The 27,760-nt window shown below is 25.9% G+C and overlaps 2 protein-coding genes across 2 annotated transcripts in view; one reads left to right on the top strand and one right to left on the bottom strand.

Annotated features, from left to right (window-relative positions):
• Positions 1-312: 312 nt before the first annotated feature.
• Positions 313-9,142, bottom strand: LOC129963839 (zinc finger protein 836-like). The gene is made up of 5 exons (XM_056078415.1): positions 6,393-9,142; positions 5,618-5,818; positions 4,528-4,648; positions 3,180-3,521; positions 313-721 (listed from the first exon to the last, which is right to left on the bottom strand). The coding sequence occupies exons 1-5, from the start codon at positions 8,498-8,500 to the stop codon at positions 389-391; spliced, it is 3,105 nt and encodes a 1,034-aa protein (XP_055934390.1). The 5' UTR covers positions 8,501-9,142; the 3' UTR covers positions 313-388.
• Positions 9,143-9,402: 260 nt separating this feature from the next.
• Positions 9,403-27,760, top strand: part of LOC129963533 (zinc finger protein 236-like) — a 39,153-nt gene continuing 20,795 nt past the window's right edge. The window contains exons 1-5 of the mRNA XM_056077972.1: positions 9,403-9,847; positions 18,976-19,472; positions 21,324-21,620; positions 24,296-24,432; positions 27,284-27,411. Of these exons, the coding sequence (XP_055933947.1) occupies positions 18,999-19,472; positions 21,324-21,620; positions 24,296-24,432; positions 27,284-27,411 (1,036 nt within the window). The 5' untranslated portion in view covers positions 9,403-9,847; positions 18,976-18,998. The remainder of the gene's footprint in view (positions 9,848-18,975; positions 19,473-21,323; positions 21,621-24,295; positions 24,433-27,283; positions 27,412-27,760) is intronic.

The raw sequence follows: 27,760 nt of genomic DNA, 5'->3' as shown, positions 1-27,760 counted from the left end.
TGAAAGAATAAATAATTTATATAGCAGATTATCTTTTTTTTTCTCTCGATGTTCTGAAAAAATGTAAATTAAAGTTTAAAAAAATACATGACTAATCATTTTAAATGCAATAACAGTTAAAATATTTCATATAATATACTACAGTATATTATAAGATGTTCGATAAATGCAAATATAATAATTTTGAAAAGGATTTTTTCCCCTTTTTCTATTAGCCTGTTGAACATTATGTTTAAATATCAAAAATATATCTTCAGACTTGAAATAAAAAGTTAACATTTTTTTATTTAAACAAAATACAATTAAAACCACTTGTTCTATTCCAAGAAAAGACAACCAACCAACTATAGTATAAAGCATAAATGTACATAAAAAAACACCTTACATATTAAGTAGCACTTTCTTGACAGACTGACACCATATTAACACCTAAATTGTTAAAAAATGACTGCATATTCCTATCCTTATTTAAATAAGGGATAAGATTATTATCACCATGAGAGAAAGTAATGTCCATTGCTTCTGCTAATGGAAATGTATCTTCTGTGGAATTCATTTCACTCAAAGAATTCACTTTTTCCAACACTTTCAAACTTTCATGATCTTTCATGTGCTGAACAAAAGTTTCTTCTTTCAACGTTTGAAAGGTACAGATCTTACAAGAAAACATGAGATCATTATGACCAGGATGCTTTTTGAGATGAGACTTGAATGTACTAGCCTAGTAAAAACAAAAATACAAATTAAATGTGCTTATTTAAGACTAAAAAAAAGTATATATTATTTTCAGTATAAGAATAGGCTAGAAAATTGTTCATAGTTTGGAAAGCAGAAATGAGCCTTTTCAGAATTAACTACTAAGGTGTTTTTTTTTTTTTTTTTAAATTTTAAATATGATGCTACTAGTTGTCGTCCAGTATTTAAAACTGAAGTTTTTTCTTACATTCTTGCAGAAACTACAAATGATGCATCATGAGTTATAATCTATTTTCAAAACAGAAAGGCATTATTAAGGATATAAGTACAATAAAGGAAAAGGATTATTCTATAAGGCAACAAATACTATGGAAAAAAACTCATGTTAAGGCTTTTATTCCAAAGACATTTATTCCACAAAAATAAAAATGCTAATTTGAAAAAATGATAAGAGTTTATTAAAAAAATACACTCTTATCAAAAATAGATAAAGAAAATCAATTAAAATTAATACAAAACAAAATTTATGCCCTTCTTTTCAAAGAAAACTTAATAAAATATGAATATATTTTTTTACCAAGAAAATTTTTTATTTTGAATTATACTGAATAGACACTTTTAGTGATTATCTGGTTTGCCAGGATTAATAGCCATTTTAATTTTTGATTAAATTAGCCAACTTTAACAACCAGTTTTTTTTTCTTCTCTCTGCTTATAGACCTTTTAAAAAACTATCAGTATAAGACTGAGACCATGAATTTATTTGAAATAATCTACAACATATTATTTATTGCTTGTGCAGATTAAAGTGCATATATATTACAAAATAAAAGTGGATATTAACATTAAAAAAAGTACAGTATTGAATGGTTTGATAAACGAGTTTGAATTTCATTATAACATTAAAAAATTGTAACATATACAACATCAAATTAAATTTTAAAAAATTATTGAAAATGACACTGATAAAATTATTAATTTTTAGAATTCTAAGATAATGCAGAAATCATTTTAGTGAGAGTTTTGGAATATATGAAACATCAATTTCTCTGCACAAGTCATATTAATAACCTATTTAGTGACAATGAACACTGCTAGAATTTGCACCTAATATTTAAAAAAAAAAAAAAAATCTAATTTGATTACCACTTTTTTGAGAGCAGTTATCTAATTAGATATATGGTTTAGTATAATTAGACAGCAGATATGAATAACAAGTGAGCATGCAGCAGCCATTCAACAATAAATAATAATAATATTTTCTTTATCATGCACATTAATCTTTTATATATAAAGATATTTAGGTCACTTGGTCTTCATGACTTCCTCGGCAGAATATTTTTAAGAATCAAATTTTGATAATCATAAACTCATATTATTATGGAAACCCTACATTGTTCTGTTCAATTTGTTAGATATCCTTTTAATTTTCTATTATCTAAACCTAAAATTTGAACCTTATTTTGAAACAAAACATGTTTTAAAAAAATATGAGTCCATAAAAGTGAATTAAAATCTTATGTGTACTATAAGGAAAGATCATGAACTGCCTATATTTTAGACAGTTCATTAATCCGATGAATCATAGAATCATATACAGCAAAATATTCTTGACACTCACGATTTTAAATGAAAAAAATTTCAATTTTCTGTGATAAAATCTCAACAAGTCATGTAGTTTCAAATATTATTATTTTTGGACAATCAACAATTTCCTTATTTTAGGCCAATCAACCTTGGAGCAACTCCAATGGATATATCCTCTTGAAACAATCAACGGAGAAATCTAAAATAATGCATTTTTCAAAAATGCTAATATTTAGATTTTCATAGTTCAAGATGCTGTAAGAAAGTGCAAATTTTAATTAGAATGAAAATTCTGATTACAATTTTAAAATTAACTCCAAAGTGCATATTCCCAAACCATACATGTGTAAAGTTTTGTAGCTTTAGACCAAACTATCTAGCCTACAGAGCATCAACCTAGATACATATTCTTCTTTATTAAGATAAAAAATAAAAGAGTTCATTGTAGATGCAGTTCATATTTTACTGTTTATCATTTGGCATTCTATAGAATGCCTAGAAAATGTGTGAAATATGAATTGCTTCATACTTTGTAGGCAGTTTGCAGCTTTCTATAAAATGCTGGATTTCAAACTTGCCGGCATAACATACTAATCCGGTTCTTACTGTACATGTATATAAATAAATTTGATAATTAAATTCCAGCTTGGAAACAAACATGAATTCTTTGAAATGTTCCTTATAAGTTGTCAAAGTTTGTTTCAGTTGCAAACGGTGAGTAGAAACGAAGAAAAAATTTTGAACTTATATAATATACTTTTTACATAATTATTTTCTTCTTAATAAGATATTAATGATGATAGAACAAAATTTGTAATAGGACATAATATTTATCTTAATTAAGAGAAGAGCAATACTTAATATAAACAAAACCAATAATATTTAACTATATTTACCTGAATAGCTGAATACGGGCAATAGGGGCACTTATATTTCTTTTCTCCAGAATGCTTCATTTTATGACGTCTGAGGGAATTATGGTCAGAAGTACAGTAATCACACTGATCGCATTTAAATGGTTTCTCTCCTGTATGCTTCCTCATATGCATCTCAAATGTGCTTCGTTTATGGCTAGTGTACTCACAAAAGTTGCAAACATAGATTTTTGGTTTTATATTGTGAACTGTATCCAGATGATGTCGAAGTAAAACTTTGGACAAAAAATGGTTGGAGCATACTTTGCATTTAAAGTCTCGAGATACTGCTGACTTTACTTTTGGTTTATTGAAATGGATAGCCTGTAAACAAAGGCAAAATAAATAGTAAAAAATTAAAACAAATGTAAATGTATAAGATTTCTGCAGTTAATTGTAGATAGCAAACTTGATTAATTTAGAACACGTTTTCATTTCTTAAAGAAAATAAACTTCTACATTAAAATAAGTATTACAGGATCAGTTTTTTTGTTTTGTTTTTTTACTGAAAATGAATTGTATGAATTTTTAAGTATATCTATCTATCTATCTATATATATATATATGTATATATATATGTATATATAATTAACGCTAAATGATATAAGTAAAACCAAACTATATCTAAAAAAAAATCACATTTTACCTTTTATTCTGTTTTTTTTTTAATTTAATATATTCAAATTTATTCTTTATATATATGGAGTTTCAATCCTCCAAGAGGTTAATTATTTTCACTTTGACCATATCAAAATCTTTTGATTAAAAAAAAATAGTTTTTCACAATAAATAAACTGACATATAATATGAATGCTTGTCATGTTACCAGGCTTTTATAAGCTAAAAATAATTTACCCATGTAATTAAATAAAAATATGATTAAAAATGAATCGTGAATTTGTCTCAAAACACTAAGAATTTAGGGAAATCAAAATCAACCACTAAAGACAACATAACATTATAGAATATCACATTAAAGATGAATTAGTAAGGTCTTGTGGAAGAAAAAGTAAATTAATTAATAAGTACAAGAATATTTGGTTAATAACAAACATTAATTTTACATAGTTTCATTTATTAACTGCACAGATTAAAAAATTGAAACAATATCATTTAAAGAATTTCCTCTGTTTTCTTTGAAATGTGCTATTATGACAAAATATATATAAATCATTTTTAATAATTGCAATTAATAATAGTAAATTAAATATGCTTTTAAAACAAAAATGGATAGGAGAAACCAGCTATTCAAAGTATAAAATTTTAGTATAGGTAAAATATTTAGCCAATATGAAATGAAAAAAAAAAAAAAAAAATTAACATCACTTACCCTGTGGTTTCTCATTTGCTTCCCATTTTTAAATTTCTTTCCACAAGTATCACACAAAAATAAGCATTCATCCAGGTGAATTTTTTTGTGGATATTTTCTAATCGACTTAAGCTGTGTGTACTGCAGGGAAGAAAATATACATTAATTATCATAGGCATATAGTCTAAAATAATATTACAGAAAATATTTTTTTATTCAACTTGCAGATATCAAACAGCAATCTTGTTTTTTAGTTTTCAACAATGTAAGAAAATCGTGAAATTATATATTTGATGAAATAATGAAAATGGTTTGAATTTCAAAGCAACAATATGATCCATTGTTGGAAATTAGACAAAATATTAATTGCTAAAATTTACATAAATAATTAATGATGCATATTTATTTAATAATATTTTTGGAAATTATAATGAGGAAATGCTAAAATTCACCTTAATTTTAAAGAGTTAAAATTCTAATTAAAAATTTACAAAATTGTTATAAGATCACATTCTCAGCTTCTAAATAATATGCACCAAGCTATGGTCTGGCTTGTACAGCTCCAACAAACACAAACATTGATTTTTATTAGTAGTAGAGATATAACTGTGCATGCTAATAACAAATTTCATTGAAATGAGTCAATTATATGTTCAAAAATTTGGCAAAATATTCAAAATACTTAAATTTAAAACATTAATGCTTATTTAAGTAAAATTCTTATAATAATTCTTTTTGGCAAAATAGATACATAAAAGTTTATATTATAAAAATTACAAAGGAAAGTTCTATAAATGCATTTATCCAATTTAAAAATATAAGTAAATTTAAGAAAATAACTCAAAACTTTATAAACAAAACTAAAAAAAATGTGTATCAATTTTCTCAATTCTTAATTTATTTATAATGATTATATCATGTTTAGAATTTGCAAATTACTTCTTAAAAAGTTCCAATTTTTCATGGAAGGGATTGTTCTTTCATCATTAAAACAAAACTATAAATTAATTCATCTATAAATTCAAGATGAATTTATTTTTAAATAATATTAAAAGAGACAAGATTAAATATTTATTAGGGCAAGAATATGGAAGTTGCAGAATTACACACCGGAATGGGCACTGATCACATGCATGGAGTTCCATGTCATTTTTATGGTTCCGCCATAAATGGCCAGCAAGACCACCCCACTTTTCAAAAGTGCATCCACATTCAGGACAAGCAAATGAGCCACCAGATGCATGACATTTATTGTGATATTCTAAATTATCCAATGCTCGAAATCGAACATTACAGCCTTTGAATTCACATCTGAAATAAACACATATTATAACCACACAAGATATGGAATAAAACAATGCAATTTTAGTGATTAAAATATTTTCATAAATGTTTTATTTCAAAGTTTAATATAATTATTAGAAGATAAGATATTATACATTTATTTTTAAATGAATGAAATAAAGGATGGTTCAGAAATAAATACTGTACATTATTCTAATAAAAGATTAAAAGAATGATTCAACTTTAAAACAGTGAGCACAGAATTTTCATTTTTTTTTAAAAAAGAAAACTATCTATAAAATTTATATTTTTTTCTATAGTTATAAAATTTTTTTGTGACTTTACTAATTTCTTGATAATTAAAAAAAAAAAAAGGAAAGAAAGAATATAATTTTAATTCACAGATTTCTCAATCTTAATAAAATTAATTTACTGAAAAAGTTACATTGATAAATTGGGTATCAGCAAGTTAAGAATGACCACCAACTGTTAAGTATTAACTATGCTAACTCTAATACCAAATTAAATAAGTAGTTTGCTGGCTATATCATATTAGTCTAATTTATATATGTATATAGTTTAAAAAAATTAATTTACTTACATGTAAGACCCTAATTCTCTCTGAAATTTCTTTTTCCAAGCAATTTTGTGAGAAGATATTTGTTTTTCTGAACCATTAGAAGACGATATCTCATTATTTGTCTTTTTTGTATTAGACTTTGGAGCTGGGTCTTCTGTCCTTTTTGGCAACAACCTTGGCTTTGAATTTGATTTGGAGTTGATCATATCTGGTTGAGAGGCACTTAAATCATTACTTCCAAGGATTCCATCAGCATGAGGTCCGTTGCCATTTTGAAGAGGATTAATTATATTTGGTGAAATACCATTTTTAGGAATTAATACTGGTCTTTTCTTAGTTAGCACACTTTGCTTAGCATCTGATTTGCCATTATTATTCAGATACTTAAGAGCAACATTAGAATTATAGATTCCAGACATGGTTTCAATTTGAGATGTGTTACTACTGTAACCAGAGGAAATACTTTGATTAGAAATTAATACTGACTTGGGATCAATATTATGATCAGTGACTAAATGTGTTGCATATATAATGGCATCTGAAAACAATTTCCCACATTTAATACATTGTAAATGCTCTGCATTCTGAACAATATTTTGTGTTGACTCAGGATTTAAATTATGACAAGACAGTGAATGTGATTTATATGAAACAGCATGAGAAAACACTTTATTGCAATTCATGCACTGATAACTTTCAGTATTCTGGATAATATTATTTGGAAGAGATACAACTACATTGTTAATAGATGCATTTAAAGGCAACACGACAGTAGTTGTACTAGCAGCAGAATTTGATTCAGACAATCTCATTTGATTTGGCTCTGCAATAGATATGGAAGAACTAGATACGACAGTGCTTGGGCCACTAGAAGATAAATCACTTTTTGTGACAGGCAAAATATTCTGCGGTGTGGAATGCATAGTATTTATATGATTTTCAATGGCACATTTATGCATGTTTATATAATCACAAAACTTACACTTATAACACTGAACTATATCAATAGCAGCATTTGGATTAACTTGACTACAAGAGAAACATTGATTTTCTAATAGATTTTCATTCAAGGCGCTTTCTGATACTTGTACAGAAATGTCCTGAGTAGATGATAAAGGCGCTGTATTTGGATTCAAAAATGATCCAGGCTCACAAGGAATGCCATGAGATTCTGGAACACAATTGTTCAAACATGACTGATTTGACTGATTACAGTTAACTTCACCTGGCATATCAACACTAGGGAAAGTTTGTGGAAGTAGCTGAATCTCAGAAAGGGCATTTTCACTGCCCAAGAAAGAATCTAAGTTGTTAAGATTGATATGAGGTAACTTATCACAGACATCTACTGGATGTGATTGACTTTGACTGTTGGACATCATAGATGGACTAGAAGTGGTTGTAAGGCACTGGTCAGTTAAGTTTGAATGCAGAGGGAGATGAAGCAAATCACTTTCGCAAGGTAATACTGAATTTATCATTTGATTATTAGGGATCTGTGGGGGATTCTGTTTAAATTTCTGGTACTGCATAGTATTTATTTCATTTACATTAATCCCATTAAAAGAAGGTATTAAAAGAGAGTCATTGCTTGAAAATCTCTGAATTGGTAATTCCATTAGAAGTTTCTGACCTTCTGTCATACAAGATTGATTTAATTCATTAGAACTGACATCGTGAGAGGTTAATTCTGGAGAAAACCCAAGATCTAACATCTCTAGATGCTCATTTTGCCTTGATGGATATATGTCAGGAACATTTGATAAAATGCCAGGTGATGATAATGATTCTGATGTTTTCATAAAATCATTGGTAAGCCAAGAAGGAACCATTTCAGGAAATGAATCAGAAAAAACAGAAACATCATTTGATGCATCAAATCCTGTTTGTATATTAGATGACATATGAATTTGATTTTGTGCATTATAGATATCCAAATTAGTATGATTTGTTGATGTCATTGGTCTCTCCATAGCAGAAATTTGTGAAGAACCCAAAAGATGCAATGATCCCTGCTTTGAAGCCATGTTCTGAGATATAATTTTGTTTCGAGATAATGTTTCTTTAAAATTTTGAGGCGCCATTATACTTGAAGTATCACATAAAATATCAGATAAAACATTCATCATTGTGCATATGATGACTAGATAAATTATTTCAATCAGCTTAGTATTAACTTAACATATTTAAAGTTTAACAGATATTTTTGTAATAAAAAACATCTTTGACTAATAAAATGGATACTGTTTACGAACAGAATTATTACATGCATTTGTATATCATGTACATATGAATGCTTCCAAAACAATTCTACATCTAACACTAAAAATACAGAAAAAATTATATCGTTAATTATAGAAATAAAGAAAATTCACATTACTCTTCAAATAATTGCAAGAAAATTGATTCAATCATGATTAGCTGATCAAGCCATATTAAATATAAATCGAATTAATCTGTGTTCAGTAAATTCTATTAAAGTCTTATTACAATTTGATGTCAACCGTTAAGCATTTTTTATTACAATTTTAAATCCATCTGGTTTGGAAAGCTTTTAACAGAACTTCAAAAAATATTCTAATGATACTTCTTCTTAAACTGAACATCTCGTAGGTATTTTCTTCGAATCATCAACAGACGACGGAATATTTAAATTATTAAAACTTTTCGTTTACAATACAACACACTTCCATTACAAATCTGACAATTATCCGTTTTTAACTATTTTTCCGAGTTCACTTGTTTATATCACGGCTAGCCTCGATCAAGGTGTCATGTATTTTTAAATATCACAAAGGAGTGACGTCATATATATATTTTTCTGATTAATAGCATTTATAGTTTTGTTTCTTTCTTAAATTTTAATTAGTTAGAAAATTAAGCATATTTGTTAGTTAATTCTGAATCACAAAGCAGAATTAAAAAGCTAATAAAATCCCAAAGTGCCGAATTCTTGTACTCTTTATTTCAAATAGGTTTTGATATAAATAAAACATTTATCAAAGAAATATATAAATTAAAACATCGTGAAATTTTTTCGCAGTGCACGTTCAGATAATTTTGAAAAGCGAACTTTTTTCAATTCTTAAGGTCTGATTAATTTGTTGTTGCTAAAACTAAAGTGATAATTACTGATGGTTCCACTTATGTAGAAACCCCATATTTGTTCAAAACCAAAATAATACTATTTACCCTTAAAAGAGCTACAATTTTTACTGAATTATTAGATAATAAACTTCCTTAATGATTTTTACTATAAGAGGAAATCTAACCATTATGGATTCTTTCCCTCCCCACTACTACTACGTCACTTTTTCCACCATTTTGTTGAAACTTAATATTAGAGTTAAGTAAGGAAAGTTTAGTTCAATGAAATTCCATACATTGATGTTTCGAAGACAGAAGTTCTTTATTTCTAATCATGAACATTAATTCAAACGGAAATCATCACTGCACTTCATTCTGAAGACACTACGGTAGGACTGTATTCTTTATTTGTTGTACCCTTGCGACATGGCGGAATGATATGAAATTTGGGGATTTACAAACAGAGCTATTCGGTGTACTGCGGTCAGTTTTATGTAGAAAGTTAAAATGGGATGGGAAGGTTGCGAATGTAGTTCGGTGATGTGCAAATAAACAGTTTTTTTTTTGAAATTTAACTTTATGTTTGTATTTTGCATCGTGCGTGGTGTTCATATCTCTCGGATATTTTTGACTATTTTGTGTAAAAAGTTTTTTTTAAAAAAACGAACATATTTGTTACTAATTGCGATATCTTAATATTTTTTTTTCTTTGGAAAATTTTATCGTAAATATTAATTATTTGTTAAAAATTTTCTTGTTTTATGTAAACTATTTAACAATAAAAAAATTGACTTTTATTTGTGCTTGCTTTCTCAAATATTTTTTCTACTATGCTATATTATTAACTATAGTAATCTTACTTAAATTACTCTGTGAAATTTAATCCAGATCATCAATTTGTTTTCTATGTATTGATGATAATTATCTATTGGCCATGAAAAAAAATTGGATACATATAGAATTATTTTACTGTTTTAGTTCATATTTGCTATACAATGTTTTCAACTAAATTAATCAACACCCAGAAAAAGCAAATTTCTATATTTGATCTATTATAAAAATTTGGTATCGTTTTTATAGGAGAAAAAGACAGCTGATTGTATGAACTCCAGTTTAATTGAATATCTTAGGCAAAATTTTAATGTATGCTTTTAATTAGTTTAAGAATGATAGCATGAATGAGATAGTATGTTGAGAAAAAGCTTTTACTAACTATTCAGTAAATTTTTATGTTCCTTGTCAAAAAGGACTATCCAAATGTAGAAGTTTGTATATTGTGGCATAATCATCTTCAAGTTTATATCAAGAACTCTTCACAATCTTTTATGTAATTTCAAGAATGTGATTATAATTTATCATGCAAAACTGTATTAAGAACTCGATTTAAATAATAGATAAGAATGTGTTAAATTGTACACTGATAGTTTTTTTATCCTCAAAAATAAATCCTTCGAACAGCTTACACTCAATTTAAGAATTTTAATAGAATCTCAAAATACTAATATAATAATGGAACACTTAACTTTTATTAAAAAATTTATCATTAAGGTTTTAAAAATTTCTGCTTAATAATACAGGGATGATTTTGATGATGCTTTTAAGATTTAAAAAATGACATTCTGACTGGAATTTAAATATATTGCTAAATTAGTTGATTCTGTTTAATGCACGCAGAAATTATGTTGAGATATATGTTGATTTACAAATAACTTGAAAAAGCATTTTGACTCTAGCTCTGGCCTTTTATTAGATTTAATCAGGACTCCTATGAAGTGCTAGCATGTATGATCCCTACATACATATAATTTCTCAATATCCTCTTGACCTCTTTATTATGAGCATTGGAAATTTTGTCTTCCCAGTTGGGTCTTACTTAGTTCATTACTTACATAATTAACACAGACTTTCGTTATATCTTTTTACGGATTAAAAAAAATGATTAATAGGAATAAAGATAACTAAATTAATAACAAAGTTGTAAAAATTTTGATAGAATGTTTTAGATTTAAATGACTTATTTATATATGAACTAATAAAATATTATAATTAAATCTGTGCCGGAATTGGAAAAGATATATAGGAAGAATAGACGTATTGTGAAAAAAAGGATATTGACACTAGTCTTATTTTATATTACTTGAAATAGCAAATCTGAAATTATATAACAGAATTTTTTTTAACAATGCTTCAATGAGAAATTTCACATTTATCAAGCTTTATAAAATTAATTTGTTCAAACGACTCTCCTTTTTCTAATTCATTTTCTAGCTTATTTTGTTAAATGATTATTAAAGACCCAGTTTAAATTTAGGTTACTTTTAAAGTGAATAAGCATTGTACATGAATCATTCTAACAACATGAAATAATTTTGGGATGACAGTTATAAAAATAGAAGCATTATAGATTTAGTCATTTTTCGATACAAAGTTGGCGTATGTAGATATATTGGCTGAAACTCTTTATGGACATATTGTATGTATTAAAATATATAGTTTTTGTTTCTGGTATTATCAATACATGTATATAAATAAACTTCTATAAGAGTTTGTTGTATAGTTTATTCAGCGGTAATTAAAATTTTTTTTAAAGGTGGACTAATTTTTGTATTAAAGGGAAATGACATCTATTGGGAATATAAGAATAATCAAAAGTATGATACATTGCCTCCCAAAAAATAAAGAAATATATTGATTACTTTCTCAGATCAATTGATAATAATAAAACTGAAATATGCTGTTTAATAAAAGATGGTAAATGAAACTACAATATGTGATGTAATATTACAAAGGCAAAATAACCATCAGAAAATAACATAAAATTGCAAACATGAGAGTAATATTATAACTTCCACTTTGATAGCTTGATAAAATATACACAACAGTCATTTGCTTGTGGTGACTTCACTATATCATTTGTCAGATTTGATGTGATGTATTGAGAATAAAACAATAGATCAAAATCAAGCATCAAATAAGAATAGTTATGCAAAAAATAATTCCATTATAAATAGGTTTGTTTATACAATTTCTGAATTAATTCTGTTTAGATAACAAATTAGATACTTTTTTAAAAGAATTGTAACACTACAGGAAATTTAAAAATTGACAGAAAATGCAGGGAAATTCAAAAATTTACATAAAAACTGGGAAAACATAAGGAAATTGAAGTTTCTCAGTTATTTTTTATTTTATTTATTTATTTTTTGTCATTTAAAAAATGGCAATCTCGAAAGATAGCAAGAGTAAAAGATTATAGTCTTAGCTTCAGAAAAAAAAACAATATCATTCGTGATTGCATATTGCAAAAACTCTTCCTTTTTCTACTTGAATTTTTTAATGGTTTGTTTATTGTCTGAGAAACTGTCAGCTTATTTAAACTAGATTTGAGATTTTTTTTAAAACAATAAACTACTCAAAATCTGTATTAATACGAATAATTTTTTTTAACTATAAGTTGCTTAAAATCCATATTAATACGAATTGGACAGATTAAAAAAAAAAAAAAATCAATCCTGATTTTGCTGAATGGGTTTAAGTTGCTTTGCAAAGTCCCTTTATTGCATACTGCTCACTCTGTAAGAAGATAATAAGCCTAAATGATATGGGAAAACAGGCATTTACTAGTCATGCCAAAAGAGGAAAACATACGAGACTGCCTGCCAATTCAAGAGAGTCATCATTAATGTTGGACTTAAGATCTGAAAGGAGTGCAGGAAAAGATGACTCCAAATTTAATATCCAAACATAAACTGATTTTGAAAATTTTATTTAAAGAGTAATCATTTAAAGCTGAATTTTTATGGGTATTAAAACATGTATTGCATTACATTTGTCTCTTTTAATGCATTCAGTAATAAATCAGAAATATTTTCACATGTGTTCACTGAAAGTGAAATAGCTAAAAAAAAAAATATGTACGTTAAGCCATACAGAAATGTCGTATTTTATCTATTAAGGATTAGCTCCATGAAACTTACAGCTGAAATATCTGCAAAAATTCATACCCAAGTACATGAATTGATAAAAATGAATAAATAAAAAATAATAAACTTGCTTTGTAATGTTTTTTTGTTAAGTAATCATTCAATGATTTGTATCAGGATAACACAAATGTGTTGGGTTTTATTTCACCTGAGTCATTAAGTTTGTGTGAATTACAATTAAAGAGCACGAGAAATAATATCCCCCCCATATTATATAAATTTAGTCTTTCTAAATTCCAAATAATCAATAAAGAGAATTTTTTTTATATTTTTTATATAAACTTTCTTTTTATATGCTATTATTTCGAATAATGTTAAATTGTTGCTTCCTCACCTTGCTTTTTCCACTCCTTAAAATCATATTGTTTTATAACTTGCACATGAATGCTATTCATACATTTCTTCATATCTTAAATATACATACAGGGAAAACATAAGGAATTTTTTTCTCCAGTTTTGAGTGGCAACCCTGTTTAAGTGCAGTGAAATCAAAATCTAAAATGGTAGATAGTTTTTCATTCTGTAATTATATCAAAATATGTATACTTCTATAATTCATACACATATAGAATAATTTCAAATCCCATATTCAGAAGGTTTAAAAAAGGACATATCATGTTCTGATTATCTATATGTTGCTGCACAAAGATCTCAAACAACTCACTGTGTTTGTATAAGATCTCAATTTATCTGCCTCAAAGTCAACATCTGTAGTATACAGAAGATTTTATAGAGATAGAGAAGCAATTAACCATTTGTATACAATTTACATTACTTAAGAGAATTAAGTAATTGGGGGTAGGGAGTTTTAAACTTTGTGGCTTTAGTTTCTAGAGATGACATTTATTTCTTGATATTATAGTTTAAAATTTCATATCATAATGCTATGTATCACAGGACATAGACAGAGAAAATTATTTTCCACAGCAAGAAATTCAATGCATCCAGATTGGATATGGGTGAGATGTCTTAGAGAGAAGTATTGCTGCTTCCTGTTATTGATTTTTATGGAAGAAACTGTGCCTCTTACTTCCCACTGATTACATAATAAGCAATATTACTCATCTTTACATGGTATCATACTCCAAATAAGGATCTTTTTCCTATGACCAGATTACCATACTGCCAAATGATTTGGATTGTTAATAAAAAAACACATTGCTATATAGTTTTAAAAAAATTTACATAATATTATATGCTTTTTCTCAGCTTTATAAACATCACCTCATAACTTTTTGAGCTATCAATTTTTAAAATTTATAATAACCAGTTTACATTAAAATTCACTTATAAAAAGAAAGAAATTACATTATTAAAAAAATTAATATTTTCTTCTGACAATAGCATTCATTTGAGATATGATTTGCATGTCTTCATATGAATTGACATTATTTTCATCCGCTAATTATATGGTAAAAATAGTCATGATAATCAGTTATTATTTCTCTTGCATAATTTATGCAGGAATTTAGAAATTTAAACATACATTGCAAATGGCTTTGGAATTCACTTTTATTTGAATAAGCTTTTACATCATAATTTAAATAGCAAATTGAAGATCACCAAAATCTAATCTCACCTAATTCATCTTTCTCTAAACCAACAAAATATATAAATATTTCAATTTTAATACATCAGTTCATTTTAAAATTATCAAATTTAACATCTATAAAATCTATAAGGCCTATATATAGTTATACTAAATTATTGCAAAAACTGAGAATTTTGAGATTTTTTAAATTTATCTTTAAATATTTTTAAATTAAAACAAATTTATCTCTTATTTTCTTTTTGATGTTAAAATATTAAAATTTACTTTTCAGGTAAGAAAAAAAGGGTTTTAAATGGAAATTTCTATTCTTTGCTGACTATTAATTTTCAATCTTAGAGAAAATGATTACTCATTGAAATTTTGTATATCTATGGTACAATAAAACTAACTACATATTGAATGCTAAGAATACTGAGAGAAATGTTAATGCCATTATTACTATAATACCATTCTTACATTTTTAATTTTTAAAAATTTTCTTAATGGTGTTATACATAATTTAGTTTAAAATGGAAGATTGATATTTTTACTGCAACTATAAAGAAGTATGAATATGTTGATAAATAATGTTCTATGATGGTTCTAGTATTTAATGACTTACTTAATACATTCCAAATAATACTGCTTACCTTACTTTGAGCTGATTGTCTTTCTTTTTGGGAAAAAATGCACTTCTCAAATTTTTGAGAAGATATTGTTAAAATACAAAAAGGAAAATTTTAGAACATGCTGCTTATAAAACATTTTATGAATGAAGAACTGTAGTTACTAATATTCAAACTTAATTTTTTTTTCTATACAGAAAAAAAAAAATTATATTTTATTGCAAAAAGTATCTTTGCTAATTTTAAGATGGAAATGGGCATTCAGAGCATGAAAATTATTACATGAAATATACTTATTTTGACACCTTTAACAAACTAAATTAACAGTTATTGTATCTGTTATTTTTCCTTTATTAGATTTTATATTCCATTGTCAACTATCTTATTAGATCAGTTTTTGAAAATAATGAATAAAAATGATTTAAAACAAGTTCTTGATTATTAATCATTGATTTTGATATAATTTTGCACCTATAAAAGTAGGCATTTAGAACTGGAATACTAGTCATTATAATTTATTAAACACTGTTACATGTTACATTTAATATGTTATTGATAGTCTATTTAGAAGATTCATTGAGTTTGGAAATATATAAGATAAACGAATCCCCCAATTGAATTAACTCTTTTGCCACTAAAATTCACAATTCATTTACTGTTTATTTGATGTCTGATAATAAAACACTTGGAATAACACCGAAAATATGTGCAGTTGTATCTATTGTTTTGAACTGAGCAACAGATTAACATAATTTTTACATTCAAATCATTTTACAAAGATCAAAATAGTGAAAATGAAATATGAGATTATATGCTTGTAAATATGAACATTTTGTTTTTCACTATGATGCAGGAATATTTTATGCAGTTTGCATATTTTAATAAAAGGTATTAATCATAAATAACTTACATCTACTATAAATATTTCTTCCCTTTATCAAATTATAATTTCTTGTGAAATTTATATACGATTAATTTCTAATAAAGCATTTCTTTCAGGGTATAATGGTGCCATAATACTGCATGAAAATACCATTGTGAATCATAATCTATGTTTGTAATTAAGAGCCTTATGATATATTAGATTAAGTGCCCTTATTTTTACAATATAAAATTTTAGAGGATTATTACTTTATTGATTCTCTGGTTTAGAATTATTCCTTGATTAAACTATAAATCCAACTTGTTTCTGATGAGTATTCGATTTTTTCAGTGATCAAATGCTTTCCAATTTGGATGACATATGTGTTTGGAAGGATATGCTGCCTCGAATATCATCTGACTAAACTTCAAAATTATGAGGTTTTCCTCTGAATAATTTTTTTTTTTTTAAAATGCGAAAATTTTATTACATTAAAGCATTTGACAACCAAGATGATCAATGTATCTGAAAAGAAAGGATGAATCTGTTCTTAGATAATAATAATTTTTTTTTAAAAAAAACTTTAATGTAAGAAAATTTGCATAATTTTTCTTGAATATTTGAATCTTAAAAGAAAGTTAGTAATAATCCGTTCCTTATAAACTACTGTATTCTTCAAATTAGGAAATTATATTATAACTGTTAGGAAAAATAAAGCTTTAAGACAATTGTATTTGAAAATTGGGATTCCTTATTTGACCATTATTTAACTCCCAGAACAATCAAAGTATTCTATCGTTTGTTGTCTCATTTAACTCAATAGTTTGCTTAATACTATATATTACCAATTAACAGTTATAATATAAGTGCATCATAAGTATTAAGAAAGTGAGGTGAGATTAATAATTGTGTAAAGGCTCTTAAGAAACAGCTACTAACACACAGATACACAAAAATGTGTTATAAATAAATTGTCGATTTTTTAAAAAAAATTTATTTAAAATCAGAGTAGATTATTGACTGGAGATTATTTTGTTTAGTCAACTTTCATTGCACCTAGTCCCAGAAAAATGTAAACACAAGGAAATGAGTGTTATTAAAATTAAACAAATATTTTTCATGCATACCATGCTTTGAATATGGAATATAATTTTGGAAATTTACATTGTAGAATTACTGATAATAAAAGATATAAATGTCATTGGATGTAACTATATAAGAGATATTTTCTCAATTCTTTTAGAAACTCTAGAGAAGGGATTTATCTTTATAGTGATGTTTAATTTTATAGGACTTTTAGGCAATAAAAAAAAAACTCCTTAGTTTTGATTTTTTTTTAAATTTAAGTCAATTGCATATATATTATTGTTTCAGATGGAATCATTTTTGATTAGGAACAGCTTTTATCATCATTATATAATTGACCAAATAAGGACTTAAGTAATTATCATGGAAAATCCAAGAGTTATTATTAATAAGGAGAATTGAATTGATTAAATATAAGAAAGTGAAAAAATTTGTCTAATATATGACAAAGAAATAGCTACACAGGAATAGTAATGAAAATTATCATTGCCAAATAATAACTGAAATCGTGTGTTTCATTGCCCATCTGTAATAATAAAGATTTGAATTTAAAAAATGAAAGGAGCTGCATTGCATTAATATATTTTTAACTTGGAAATTTTTTTAATGCATTTATGCTGGAACTTGATAAAATTTATAAGTACAAAAGTTTCAGTCTAAAATTAGTTCTTTTTTCAAAAATATTAGATAATATAATGATTAATTAAAAAAATATTAAATAATTTTTGTTTCAAGGTATATGTTATGAATTCTTATTAATAAAAATTAAACAATTTTTTAATATCTCTCCCTTTAAAAGGAACATTAAGTGCAGTTTATATCTGTTACTACAACATACAAATTTGTGTCAAGAAAGTGTTTTAAATAGTAGTTTAAATATTAAGTCTCTATTAAATTTATTTGTAAGATGTCTGTTAATTTAAATTAAATTATTCATATAAAAATTTTGAGATGTGCTTAATGTTAATATAATGCTTGTTTGAAGTTCAGTAGCACAAATATTCATCTATTTTTATTCACATTATGTAGTTTATGAATAAATCAATTATGCTTAAGGATATATACATATATTTTTTATCCTGAAATTTTCAAGTTAATGTATCATATCAAAATCTCACTCTAAAATACAAATATATATATATATATATATATATATATATATAAGTATAGTTGGTTGAACCATTCTATTTTGTTACATTAATTAAAAAAATATGTAAAATGATGCAGTGCATTTTATAATTAGTATTATTAGGTTTGTCATCTTACTGAGCAGTAATGCTCTACAGTTAGTTAATCACAAATAATTTTCTGGTGCAAGACATTCTTCCAGTTTTTGTACTTTAAGGAAAGAGTGCTTAAAAAATAATTACTTTTATTATTAATTTGTATTTTTATTCCTGAATGATTTTTCTCATTTCTTGTTTTTCAGATTTTGTATAATTCAACTTCAAGATGGATATTGCAGTAACCAGCAGTATAGCCGATAACTTAAAATTGTCGACCACAGATGTCACAAATGCTGAAACTATGCTTCAAACAGATGGATTGTCTATTTTATCATCTGAAAATGCAACTTCTGCCATTTCAGATCCATCTGCTCCTCAGTTTTTCAATCTTCCCATTTTACAAGATGGCAGTGTACCTGGAGTGGATACTCAGCAAAGTTATATTTTAGCAACAAGTGCTGATGGAAATACAATATTAGTTGAAGCTTCTCAACTTGCTATGCTCTCAGACCAATCTATTCCATTGTATGATGGATCAAGTTTATTTCAAATTGCTTCCCAAACTGGCATTGATCCTACTTTAGGTTTTAATAAGGACACTGATGATGAGGAACTAGGAGATACTTTGGAAAATGTCACTGAAAAAGAACAAACATGTCTCTCAATGGAAAATGATGATATTTTACCTCCAGATAGAAGAGTAAGAATATAATAATAATCGAAAGATGTTTTTAAAAATACCTGACATGATTTAATTACAGAAATTTCTATATCATTTAAAATGTATCATCATTGAACTCATTATCAATATTTATAATAGTACAGAATTATGAAGTTTTTCAGATTAAATTGTAACTGCCACTAAATATAAATTTATTTATAATTATTGATTTAAATCTTATAGAAAGGATTTAATCATTATTTCAATTTCACTTCAGGAGCATCACATATTGTGATTAGTATGTTATTTATCATATATAACAATTATACCAGATTTTGTATTCAGTATGAATTAGAGTTAAGATAACTTTCTCATGCTTGTATCAGGCCTCTGATGTGCAACATTATTTATGATCTCTGAAAACAAGTAGAAATTTTCACATTTTGACTCTTCACTATGATGTCGAAGATTCATCAGAATTACACCATAAGCTTAAAAAAAAAATTACATCAATTTGTCTTTTTGAATCATTTAAAATATTTTGTTAAGAAAAGTATAGCAGAGTTTATCCCACATACCATCATTTTCCAGCAACTTGTTAAAAGATCTGAAAGAGAAGAAATTGGAAAGAAAATATCGACATCCAAAAGTATTAAATTTTGGTTATTTATATGTTAGTTTTATGTAAAATCACGAGGACAAAATGTTGATTGATTTGTTGTAAAATTGACAAAGATAATATTATTCATCTTTATTCAGAACTAAAAAATTTTTTTCAACACATCAAAAGTGAAATTTTAAAATTAATTGTTAATCTAAATTATTACATCAGCCCACAAACTTTTTTTTTTTCTTTTTCTGATTGAAATGTTTTACTCCGCTTTCCTTTCACTTTACAGGTACTGACACTGATCTGTGATTTGAATTCAATAGATGTAAATTTTTGTGAACAGCCAAATGCAATAAATTAATTTTATTTGAGTACATCTGCATTAGTTGCATTTTATCTTTACTATGAAAGTAGAGAATGATGTATTGAAAGATATTTTTTTCAAAATAATAATGATACTAATAATTTTCTGTATTTATGTTTTATTTGAAAAGAATCAATGTTTGCAATTACTAGTTCTTAAAAATATTATATATATATGTGTGTGTATCTAATATAAAGCTGCATATTGTATTTCAAATCATCGTACAATAAATCAATTTTAGTGATAAACATTTTTCTATTTTTTTAAATATGAAAGTTTAAGAAATAATGAGATGAGTTTTTGTAAATAAATTTATCTGTTACTACAAATTATTTACTAGTGCATATTCTTTGATACATAATTTTGATTAAATATAAATTAATTTTATCAAATTGGTAAACTCGGAATAATTTGCACTGAGTGGCACATAGTGTAGTGAGATTTTTTTTTTTGTTAAATTATTTGCAGGATAATAGGACACATTATCAAACATTACTATTTTGCATAAAAATATATTATTGATAATTATTTAACTTATATAAGCTATTAAAGCAAAATTATAAACTTTTTAAGATTCATAAATTTATTGAAAACCTGAAGTTAATATTATTGCCATTTTTGTTAACTTTTTTAAATTACTGATTTAATGACTCTTGATTTGTATAATACTGTGATATTTTGAAATTGATAAAGCAAATTTTTTGCATCAATTTAGAAATTTCTAAACTTTATTTGTGCTAAAAGATTTCATAGAAAGATTTTAATTTGTTCGGATAATTCATTAGTATAGTTAGGAAATAATTTTGTAATTTCATTAATTTCTGCATATGTGACATTATATAAAACATTTAAGATATTAAATGTATTCAAGTGTTCAGTAATAAACAATTTTTTTTTAATGGAAGTATTATTTTAGGGACAGCATAAATGTGCTATATGTCAAATAGAATTTGATTCTCTTAAACAACTATATCGACACCTTCTGAAAGTTCATAGTGATGACAAACCTCATCGATGTTCCCAATGTGACATTTCTTTTAATAAAAGATCCAATTTGTTGTTACATGAAGCAATACATAACCCATCAGATCCAACATGTCCTGAGTGTCATAAAAAGTTTGCCAGATTAGCAAGTTTGAAAGCCCATTTAATGCACCATGAAGTGGATGAAAATTTGGTTTGTGTTGAATGTGGTGACGAATTCGGCACCCAGGTAATTTTTTTTCTTTCTTTCTTGAATTCTCTTAAATTAAAACAATTCTGCTTACATACAAGAGTATTCTTGTAATATTTAACTATATATAATATAATAGTTATATAGAAGGTTTTAATTGTATTTATGGCTCATTTTTGTGACGTATTCTACTGTCAAAGAATTTTATTGTAAATGAGACAATATGTTTGTATTATATAACAAACTATCTGAACTGATAGACATATATGCACACATATATAGTTACAATTATATTTTACATACATATTATATCAAAGTCATAATACTTATAAAAATTGGTTTGCAAATTTATATGATTTTGTTTATATATATTCAAAACAAACTCTAACTTAAAAAAATAAATATTAGTTCAGTGTGACTTTTGTAGTTAGAGTATGGAAAAAGTTATAATTAATGCATTGATATATACATTTTCATTGTTAATGGTTAATGATACAATATTTGTTCAATTTGTCTTTGTCAATAATAAACGCGAATGTGTATCGCTGCTAGAATTTTAAGAGACTAATATTGTGCATAGATCCAGTTAGCTCAAAAATATCCAATAATGTGATTATGATATCTTCACAATAATCCACAACATTCAGAATATCTAACATCATAGAGATATATTTACCAATCTGATAGCTCTGCTTATTAGTTAAAGATAAGTAAAGTAAAGTCAGTCCATATCTATCTCATACTGATAAATAGAGCTACCATATTTGGCAAAACTATATTATAGAGAGCCAGAACATGCATCTAAGTTAAATTTTCTAAAAATTTCAAATAAAATTCTAAGAAATTAAAAATTAATTAAGTTATTAATATTCTTTATTGATAACATCTGGAACAGCACCTGGGAACAATTTTTTGCACTGTCTTAAGATTCCCAAAATTATGCTTTTATCTGTGCTTATTTTACTTATTTTTCAAATTTTGCTTATGTAAAAATTATTATTATTATTATTTTAATATTGCCATATACTATTTGCTACAATTGATTTTATTGTTGTAAGGAAATTTAAATCATTTTCCTTGCTTCTTCAACAATTAAATATTTTTTTGAGTAATTATAATTATTTTTTCTTCTATAGTTGAAAGTTGTGGAATGAAAATTCAATTTATTTTGTCACATTTTTTAGAGTATTAAATTAATATTTCTTATTTTATTTCATCACATTTTTTTAATGTATTAATAAACCTCTCTGAGCTATAAGGCAATATATCTGATATCTGGAATCTTGTATTCGCTATTATTTAATTTTCTTATCAACACCTTTTAATTTAGCAAACATGGTATTGCACATGCTTACATATACAAGTAAAATGCCCTGCATCATTTTTATGTTGTAATATATTTGTCCAATTTTATAAGAAATAAAAACATAAATTTACAATGATGTGTAAAACAATATACATATAGTTTTAAATGACATATAATTACTTGTTCAAATTTAATGTCATGAAAATTGATTTATTAGGGATGTTTATCTGTAAAAGAAGGATAAAAGGTGCATAGCTTAACTGTATATTGCAATTTAATGTTTAAAAATGTTTTAATGACAGATTATGCATAAGAGGTTTAATTGAAATTAAACACTAATACTATTTCAAATAAATCAACTTCCCAACTAGTACAAGTATATATATATATTATTATATGTTCACCATTTTGTTTCTGCACTTTGTGTTATTATTAATTTTTGATTAGTTTAGTGTGTTTATTCTGCTTGTCTATTATATTTGTGGCTAATTTCTGAACATTAGATAGGCATATACTTTCAGTTGGAATTTTTTTTGATGTAGTAAATTATTACATTTCACATTTTAGTGACAAATGATGTATTTCTGAAAAAATTACATAATCTGAATTTTTATAAGGACACCTATTCTCTTAGTTGTTTTTAATAAAATATTTTTGTTAAATATTTTTACTAGAATTTTAAATTATTAAAGTTCCACTCTTCTGCTACTGAAATTAGTTGAGATAGCTAGTTTTGAATTTCATTATTTTAAAACAATCAACCTCTCTGATCAGGTTTAGTCCCTCCCCCCCCCCCTTTTCTTTGAAGCAATCATTCAAATCATCGAAAATAGTGATGTTCATAATCTGTCAGTTTTAGTCGCAAAAGTATAAACTTTTCTTTATTTAATGTATTAGTATACAAAAAGTATTTTCTAAGAAGGACTAACAGGAATTGGTGACTATATAAAAGTTTACACTTTATAATCTTTTTAGCAGTATATTTATGGAATCAAGCTACATAAAATATAATTAATTATGTTTTTTAAGACGTTCTTTCAATTATAAGCATATGCCTATCCTGAATGATTTAAAAATTTGTTATTGGGCTATGATAAGAATGGACATCCTGTATATCAGCATCAGTATTAAAAATAATTTGATTCATATATTTTAATAGGTAAATCTTTTGTTTTTGAGTTTTACTACAGTAATATACCATAATTTTGCTATGATTCTGATAATTTTGTAACTACCATAACATATAACTTTAAAAAAAAAAAAATTGAAGCATACATTTATTTGAGATTTTTGTTTTAAAGAGAAAAATTTGCTTCCAGTAATTTGTTGAGAAATGGAATTTTTTACTTGACTATTTGTTTTATCTTGGCATTTATGAAGTTTTTATTTTATTTATTTATTTTTGCAGTTTAAACTGGATAAACATATGCAAGAACATTTGACTGAACAAGCCATGGATCAGACTTTCATCTGTCGAATTTGCTCAAAGGGATTTCGCAAATTAAGTTATCTAAAAGAGCATATGAAAATTCACAGTAAATTAAAGTAAATGATGCATTTTATTTTTTATTAATGAATAAACTACTGCAAAAATTTTCTATATTTAATATGCCAGTTTTTTATAATATTTAAAATCGTATGTGTAAAAGATCACTCGAAATTTTTGCTTTATTTTCCTATTGAAACTGAATATAATTTTTAAAAAAATTGTATTATTTTTATTTATTTAGTTAATAATATAATATTGCCATAGATATGGTTCACAAAACAGGTAATGTTACAAAATAAATTCAGAAATCAAGGTTTGGTGCAGTTGATATACAATGAACAGAGTCCAACACACTCATTAGCAAATAATGATACTTTATTTTATATGGAAACAGAAATTTGTAGTAAGAAAGGACAATTGAAGCATACACAATGACAGCAGTCACAGTAAACAGAAAAAAAAATCAAGTAATAGTAATAATAATTAATTAATAAAATAAAATTAAGTAAATAAAATATAACTTAACACTTAGAGAAAACTCGCAGGAGAAAGATTTCTCTTACATCTCGATGGAATCAATCGCATTTCTTGAAATATCTATTGTTTTCAACAGACTACTTGCTTGAACTGAATTCAGTTACTGCCTCATATTTATTGATTTGACTGACTGACTCTCAACTCTATCTTTTAACTTTTTATGGTTTTGATAAGAGGGCAGAAAAAAAAAAAACCTCCTAGAAAGAATTTGTAAGTTTTCTTCTAATCGATATATAGTCAAAATTCCAGCAATTTCTGGAATTTTTCTGTTTTATTGTCAGAGGTCATGGACCCATTATATATTCAGCATTCATTAGAGTTATCTATAAAAATCTTCTTTCTTACCAGGAGACATATTGCATTAGAAAACAACATTACAAATTCATAACAATTGTAATTATGTAATTTTTACAGCCTGCATATTTTTTAAAATCAGTAATGAAGGATAGAATACAAAAAATTGAGAATACTAGTCACCTAAAAAAGTGTCAAGTTCAGATGGTAATAACAAATAAGCAAGTTACCCAAGCCACAAAGGGAAAAAAATTATTTTTGTATAGACAAAAAGTTTATATCAAAAATAAAGTATAAAAAAAGAAGAAAAAGAAAGTTAATTTTCTCATCCTAATTTTTGATCATGGTGACTCATCAGTTCCGAAATTAGCTGTGCCACAAAATAAATATATGTCAAGAGTACAATTTTAAAAAAAAATTTACTTTAACTATAAGAAGCCTAAGATTTTTAATTTGAAACCCAGATATGAATTTTATTGCATTTCAAAAATATTAAATAATGAATATATGATATACATTCATTGTAGTTTTATTATTAGAAAAATATGTGAATGATGAAGTAATGATTCAACAAATAAAAATATAACAGTCTCCCTGTCACCACTGCATTTCTGTCTTTACCAAATCTGTTCAATAATATTCTTCCAAAAATGAATATTGAATGAAATGTACAATAAATGATCTGCAATATTCATCGTCTTTTACATGTGGTAATTAAGGATAACTGATACTTATAAAAAAGCTTATCTGAATAATGTTTTAGAAAATTATCTGCATACTCCCCCCCCCCAAAAGATTAATAATCTATCCAATAAACCAAATGGGATTCTATCTAGCCAACAAGAATTGGAACCAAAACCAATTTAACAACCTAATGGAGAAAAGAGAGAGAAGAAAAACCAAAAGAAACAAAGGCAAACTTTGGACGTGGAAAAAAGAAAGAACCAATTTGCCAGATCTCCAGCCAGGGTTAGTCAGATTGAGGCCTTAATGCTTTTAAATCCAAATAGAGAGAAATGGTTTCATTTCTTCTTCAAAGCAACCAATGCATTGTGCCTTCATGAACTACTCACAGATCAACCCCAACCTGCATCTCTCTTACTTGTTGATTCATTTCTTGTCATATTTTTACATTTTTATTGTTTCTTTCATTTTTCATAGATCATTGTTTCAGTGAAATTGTTTCATTGGAACAATGATCTATTCATTGTTTGTTTCAAGTAAGCAAATAAGATAGAACTCTAAAAATAGAAGAGCAAGTAAATTAATTTTTTTTTTAAATGAAAATGCAACTAAAAAATTAGTCTCTAAGATTACTGCAGCTCTTATGGATGAATTATCAATGTTTTTGATTCATCTTCTCTGCTCTTATCTTTCCTTAAATGATATTTTATCTGTGATAATTAATTTTAAAATTAATCCAAGATGAGGGCTAAGGATTCAGCCTCTAGCTAGGGACTTATTTTTCTTTATAAATGACAATTTTCATCCAAATAAATATTTATCTAGATTATTAACAATAAAACTTACAAATGAATACTATCATATGCCAATTTTTGAATGTTTTTGAACAAGGTTTGACGACATTTATAAATTCTGGCATCTGACTTCATTACATTTTACCTTCAAATTTGAACAGCAGTGAAATTTAATTTGCTAATGCAATTAATAATCAATTATTAATAATTGGTATCTATTCACAATTAGTAATCAGTCATTGATTCTGTTTCATACATCAAGAATCAAAGTCAAAACTGCTAGTCGGTTCTAAAACTTTTCAGAAATATTAAAAAAAAATAATAATTTATGAAATATTTACTAAGATCTTGTTTTAAATGTTTATGTCTGCCAGGGGGCAAAGATATTTTTTGTTGGCCCTGCTTTATTATAATGATTGCTGCTAATGTTTCTGGTATTTACTTTTTTGGGAGACAGTTATTTGTTTTCTGGAATATTTTATTATGTTGTTAAAAATGGTTTGTCATTCATTTTTTTTTTGCTATAAATATAATATTGTTTCTTTTATTTCTTTTTCCTTTTATATATAGTTTGAATTGCAAGTATGCTTTATTTCAGGGCATCGCTTCACCGTAGGCAATACAAAAGAAATATTGATCGTTCAACTTTCTCTCATAAATGTTTTTTTTGTGGCAAACAGTTTCAGAAACCCAGTCAATTAGTCAGGCATAATAGAATTCATACAGGTAATTCTTTTATATATTTCTTGAGAAAAAGGGATATTATTCATTTTTCTTCGTGCAACAATTTTATGTGCTCAGTATTAGGGTTTGACGGTTTTTCAAACCCGGTTTTAAAAAACCGGTTTTTAAAGTAAATTTGTCACATTCGAAAACCGGTTTTTAAAGTACGAAAACCGGTTTTCCGAAACGCCTGGATATTCCAATTCTTAAAAAAAAATTCGGTTGGGATCGATTTGTCTAGCAGCTGAGGGCTTAAGGCGACGAGATGCGAATTTACTAACAAGTGAAGGTATATTTGGATTTCTGTTAAATGAACTAAAAAATTTGAACACTGAAATAATTTTGAAATTAT

This window comes from Argiope bruennichi, chromosome 3 (genome assembly GCF_947563725.1).
Source record: "Argiope bruennichi chromosome 3, qqArgBrue1.1, whole genome shotgun sequence".
NCBI lineage: Eukaryota > Metazoa > Arthropoda > Arachnida > Araneae > Araneidae > Argiope > Argiope bruennichi.
This window is presented reverse-complemented; position numbering and strand designations above follow the sequence as displayed.

Excerpts from the sequence above, each read along its gene's own strand:
- LOC129963839 (XM_056078415.1), bottom strand. The coding sequence starts at position 8,500 with ATGATGAATGTTTTATCTGATATTTTATGTGATACTTCAAGTATAATG. Across the intron at positions 3,522-4,527 it reads AGCAAATGAGAAACCACAGG|GCTATCCATTTCAATAAACC; the intron begins GTAAGTGATGTT and ends CTTTGTTTACAG. Across the intron at positions 722-3,179 it reads GCCCGTATTCAGCTATTCAG|GCTAGTACATTCAAGTCTCA; the intron begins GTAAATATAGTT and ends TGTTTTTACTAG.